The sequence below is a fragment of the Meleagris gallopavo genome, chromosome Z (genome assembly GCF_000146605.3).
Source record: "Meleagris gallopavo isolate NT-WF06-2002-E0010 breed Aviagen turkey brand Nicholas breeding stock chromosome Z, Turkey_5.1, whole genome shotgun sequence".
Taxonomy (NCBI): domain Eukaryota; kingdom Metazoa; phylum Chordata; class Aves; order Galliformes; family Phasianidae; genus Meleagris; species Meleagris gallopavo.
The window spans coordinates 1,549,279-1,555,252 of NC_015041.2; the positions used below are offsets into that span (position 1 = coordinate 1,549,279).

A 5,974-nucleotide genomic window follows, 5' to 3' on the forward strand; every position below is an offset into this window, starting at 1 on the left:
CTTTTTTCAGAAAGATCCAACCCCAGAGCTGAAGGGCAGGGAGAGGCTATGGGTGTCAGACATGCCATTGTAACACTGCACTGCAAATACTGCCTATTTTTTAAAGAGTTGAGCTCTATAAACTATTTCCAAACCATCTAAAGCTGTATTTGTTTCAGTTAGTAACGTGTGCTCTAATAGTAGGTGATTTTGGTGTTTTATTTTCAATACCAAAAAAATGGTTTGTCAGGCATTTCAGGGAAACTTCCAACTAGGAGCAGTGAGCCACATCCTTAGTTCATTTACTCATAAATATACATCCAGATTAACTCTGGAAATATTGGTGCAATTACTGTAGATTTACGGTAGTTGTAGAGGGTTGGAAACAGCGTGGTGCATCTTATATAAGAAAAACCGGATGGTCTTTATAGAATTAAGTAGTTAAGTACTGGATCCAGAAGTTAATGACATAGAATTTATTTTTTTGCTTGTATTTATTTATAAGCAAAGTAATTGAAAGTTGGAATGAGGGTGAATTTTCAAATGTGGGACCCAGTACTGCAAATTAATAGCCGAGTTTGCACGTGAGTACATGGATGGACATGATGAAAAACTGGAGATGGGCAGTAGGGTTGAGTCCTCATTTCCTATTCCTGTCTCTTTTCTGTTACTAATAAAGAGTTTGGGAGATCTTCTTGGGCTATTATAAGAGGCTGAATTTTGTTAAAATTCTTTATTTTTTGCATGTCTCAGTATCTGATGATATGGTTTCTCTGTATTGTTTTTTGTTGTTGCTGTTGTTGTTGTTTCTTTGTTTTTAAGACTCATCTTCTGGAATCTTACCCTCCATTTTAAACAACCCCGAAATTAATAATTATCCAGCCCTCATATTTCCAGAATAAAGCTATGAAATATTTCCCAGAAATATCCTAGGGCTCAGCTCAGAAACAATTGATTTGTTGTATAAAACATGCATATTTTGGAAACAAAACACAGTTTTTAAATGTTTAGTTAGAAATCCCAAAGCTGTATTCTCATCCTGAAGTCTATAAGAAATTCAGTGCAGGTTTTTCAAGTCAGATGCCCATGTTTTGAACTTTAAATGGAAGTTATAAACTAGGCTTTATCTGTGCAAAAAATAGAAAAAGTTTGTTTTAAAGTTAAGGCACTTAGAGGGCAAATTAACATTTGAAGCTCTGGATTTTGCAAGATGTGTACATCAGCCCCAGTGGAGAAAAACACTTGAATATACTTACTGCATTTTCTAAAATAGGCATACTTTCTAAAGTCTTGCCTTGCCTATTGATTATTTACCCCCAAAATGGAACATGAATATTCAAGATGCATGAATATTTTCAGTAAGAGTGTGTTTTGGAAGGATTTATCCTGGCCAAAAGCACAAACTGTGTATGACTTACAGCAAGTCATTAATAGTAAATACAGATGGAGCCTTTGAAGCTCTCCAAGTCTGCCGTTTCGCATCTGCCCATAGTTTTTGAATGACTAGATATTTGGACACAGAAGACACCAACACTGTCATAACCGTGGCCTTTGTGTAACATGTTCTCACCTGCAAAAAATAATGGAGCACTTTGAGTTTGTGGTCCTGGCAGACCGTCGGTGCTGCATCGTTGCTTTTTTTTCCTCCCTGGTTCATAGAATCACAGAATCATTAAGGTTGGAAAAAACCTCCAAGATCCCCAAGCCCAATCTCAACCCACTCCCACCGTGCCAACTGACCGTGTCCCCACGTGCCACAACTCCAGGGTTCTTCAATACGTCCAGGAACAAGGACTATTTCTCTAAAAAGAAATTATTCCTAATATCCAACGTGCAGTGGATGGATATTCACATTCCAGATGAAGAATGCCATTTGTGTAACCTCAAAATATAATCTATCTTTACTCCAGATAAAAAAAACCTGCCGCTAATCAGAAAGAACAGAGGTACGAAAGTGGCTTTGGACACTTTGCCTCTTTCTACCCCTAGACAGCAGCCTTGAGGTACAGTTAGATTTTTGACTAAATTGAAACCAAGCCTCTCTGAAAGCAAACTTAGATGCCCATACATCTCTGGGTCTGCACAGCTTTTGTTTTCCACCGTGCTGAACGCAACTTTGTGCATAGAGAAGGCCCAAGAGAATTCTGGTGGAGCTATTAGGAGGGGAAGTGATTTTTTCGTAGGCTGATTAAAATTCGTTGGGCTTTCTGTTTGTTTGTTTTTAAACACCTATTTAGCTTTTAATTAACATTTAAGAGAAAGGAAGCTGGTTAAATATTCAATACCTCCTCCCTTTCAATTAAGGTATAACAGTACACAGCACTTGATGAGGCCTCTGGGAAGTATGGAAAAACAGAAGAGCAGACTCCTGATTATCATTTTGAGGGGGACTGGGAAGGTGAAACTCATCCGATTGCTGCTATTATTGCCATTAACAATAATAATGTCGAGGCCCTTTTATGAGCAGCACAAAGCAGTTTAAGAGCAAGGCTGATTCTTTAAAACCCAAACGCAAGGATTTGCATTTAAATACCTTTGCTTTTCCCATCCTGTTCTTTACTTATTTGGGAAGCAAGAATGGTTGATATTTACAATTTAACAAGTACTCTTCCTAAAATTAAATTCTTTCTTTTTGATTGTGTGTTCTCATTTATTTTAGACTTATCTAACAAAATACTTATTTTATTAATAACCCTGCTTAAGACTGCATTCTATTAAATTAAAAAAAACATTTTACATTACGGGACTACTTCAAAGAACTGCTTCAAGACTGATATATATTTTTCTTCTCGTTTCTTTTGCTTCTTTTAATTTGAGAGACAGCTCACCTGCAGAAAATGCTTTGTTCATATCAAATACCATACAATAATGATTTTTTTATTAATTGTGCTATGTAAACAGATTTAAATGGCACTAATGGCAGCAGGTATCAGTTGTGTAAATGTGCACATCTGAATGAGTTTATTTTTATTTTAAAGAAAGAAGTAAGAAGAGAGAGCAGATGCTGAAGTGCTCAGCTACTGGATATGTTTCATACATTAACAGTTCAAGGTTTATGGGACATAAGAGTGCATTGGTTTTTAAAAGCAGAAATAAATGTTTTGTGAAAATATTTCCGATTGCATAGAAAACAAGATTTTCCAATTCAACTTCACAATTAGCTCACTGTAGTGACCTGCTATCGACGGTCTGTGACTGTGAGCTTTTGAGTAGCTGCTGTCTTACCTGTTGTGTTCAGTGCTAGAGCTTTTCATTTTCCCCCAACCCAAGATATTTTCTCCATCTCTTTCAAATACATAAGTAAATGAACAGATTTACATATGTCTTCCTTGTGGTTATTCATCAGTAGTTAATGATGTGCACTTAGCAGCTGGACAAAAACCAAGAATTAGTCCAATTAGCTCAATAAATGCCTCCTTACAAAATATTTCTTAATTATTAAGAGTCCTTTTATACTTCAAGTAATAGAAAATCTTCTATTAATTTCAGTGAGAGTGGTATTTTGTCATTTAAAAACCTGTTTCCTGGCTTCTTTCAAAACCTCGTTCATAGAATCTACAGGAAAAAAAAAAAAACCAACACATTATCAGAGGACAATCAAACTAAACCCTTAAGCCTTAGAAGCCTGTACCAGGAAAAGTATCTTTGGTCTCAGCTAGGGTTGTGTTTGTAAATGACATCTGGATGTTGTAGAGAAACCTTAATCTTAATCGTTTTTTCTTCTTTAATTTTATTTTTTTTCTCCATGTTTTCTGAAGCAGTTGCACAATAAAGACAATTCTGATGAAAAGTGATATTAGTAAATCAATAACTTTTTTCCTTTCTTTTTTTAAGGTGAACACACACAAGAAACCAATTCACCTCATTCGCTGAAGAAGGATGTAGAAAACATGGGGAAAGGTAAAATAAATCAGGGTCTCTTCTGTTATAAAACTGCTCTTTGTTTTAATAGAATATGAGGATAATAGGGGGCATTTTTGTTCTGCACCATATTTTAAGCTTGTCAAGTAACATATGAATAATATATGGACCTTTGGGTGGATATAATTGAGATTAATGCATATATATCAATCAATACATGACACTGTAATATAATACTTTAAAATAATATATTACATTGATTTATATTCATGGCTTTCTGCACAAAATCTATCGTAGGTCTATGCAACACTTTTTTTTTCTTTTTTAATAACTACTAAAATATTTTGTCTTATCGTAATGAATTGCTCAGTAACTGTTCTCTCAAGAATTATTTCCACAGATTAGTAACACCACTTTTCTTCTCTCTTTTCTTTTTCTTAGAGGAACTCCAGAAGGTTTTGTTTGAACAAATTGACTTACGGAGGAGGCTGGAGCAGGAGTTCCAGGTGTTGAAAGGAAATACATCTTTCCCAGTATTCAGTAAGACACGTATCTGTGATTTTGGCATTTTTTTTTTTGAGAGTTGTTGTTTGTTGTTGAGTTGTGAAAAACAGGAGAAGCATGTTCTCAGTTCTATTGCCAGGATTTTCAGCTGAGGTTGACGGCACTTCCACTGTGGCTTTTCAGGCTTTTCAGGCTGCCAGCATCAGTTTTTTGTAGGAAAAATCTAGATGTCCCTTTTGGTGTGCATTCTAAAATGAAAGAGACAATTAAAAAGGTTTTCATGAAATTATCAGGAAGTTGAACTGCAGGCACAAGGAAATAGTAAAAGACATGAAGATGGGGGAAATGTGCATTCATGCAGAAGTTGGCTTTTTGCTAACTTCTCTTAAGTCCTGCATGACGAAAATATCTGACCAGCCCTCAGGTTGGTTTCCTGGAGCTTCCTGAAGAGTTCAGAAGCTCTCGGTTCTGTTAGAACTCCGAGTTGCTTCCTAAAAACTCCAGGGACAAAACCCACCATTGCAAGCACCCCAATTCAACAAACACCTCTGCTGCAAACTGAGGAATGTTTGGATCACAAGAAGAGGTGGGAATACAGATTGTGTTTTCTTGTTATTTAAAGAAAATACATTTTTCTGCTTTCTGTAAATAAGATAAATTCAGAGAAGTGCAAGGCAGGTCTCTGGAAATGACTCCAACTTTAGCTCAAATCTCGAAAGCTTCATAAATAAAGGAGAGCCTGAAGTGGTATAGATATTAATGAAAGGAGATAACCTCATCCTTCAGTATAAATTCAGTCATTACGTGGGTTTGAGAGTGAGGTAATTTTCAAATAATTTGTATAGATCAAAATGCTTGATGTGTGGTATTGGTAAAATGGCATCTTGGAGTTTTGCCATTCGGGTCACTCATTTATCGTTTTGTTCTTCTACAGTAAAATTAATGCTCTGTCATTGCCATGTAAATAAACAGTGCAATTAAACCACATGAAATACAATTCAAATAAAAGAAAAGAACACATATGGCTGACCAAGGAAGTGGCGACTGCGTATGCCGACTTGAAAAATATGTGGTTTCAGCATACCACAAAGCAGTGGTCAATTTTCTTCAGGATTAAAATAGAAAACAGATAATGTGCTATAAACAATACATGTAAGTGACCGTAAAACCTATTTACAGATTTAGATTTACCAAAAAAACCCTCCTCCACATATAATAAAACAAGGAAATGGGTCTTTGTCAAGCAAGTAAGTGTAAAATCTGAGATAAGTGCGGTTTGTCCTCTAGAACAGTGTGTGGTGCAGTGAAAGAGATGGGGCTGCTGCCTCAGGTCAGGTGTCAGAAGCTATTTGTCTTGCAGGTTTCCCTAGTAAAGTTTCTAACTGCCCGTGATGATGCTGGATAGGAAAGAGGTAGAGAGAAAAATCATAGAAAACCCAATTAAAAGAGAGAAACCTGAAAAGCGACTAAGGAAGGTACAGTTAAAATCGTGCTGATGGACTTCTCGTGGCTTGGAGACATGTGGGTCTGAACGAGGAAGAGAAGAGCAGGTTTGCGTTCCAGTCCTGAGCAGCCATGAGGGCTGTACCTCGGCCCGCCCCGAAGGTGCTGAAGGCAGAATCCTGCACCG

General features: G+C 36.6%; 1 protein-coding gene across 1 annotated transcript in view; it reads left to right on the plus strand.

The window, feature by feature from the left end:
* Positions 1 to 5,974, plus strand: part of SKOR2 (SKI family transcriptional corepressor 2) — a gene marked incomplete at its 5' end in the record, with an annotated part of 17,211 nt that overhangs the window by 4,201 nt on the left and 7,036 nt on the right. The window contains 2 exons of the mRNA XM_019610153.2: positions 3,814 to 3,879; positions 4,282 to 4,380. Coding sequence (XP_019465698.1) covers positions 3,814 to 3,879; positions 4,282 to 4,380 — 165 coding nt within the window. The remainder of the gene's footprint in view (positions 1 to 3,813; positions 3,880 to 4,281; positions 4,381 to 5,974) is intronic.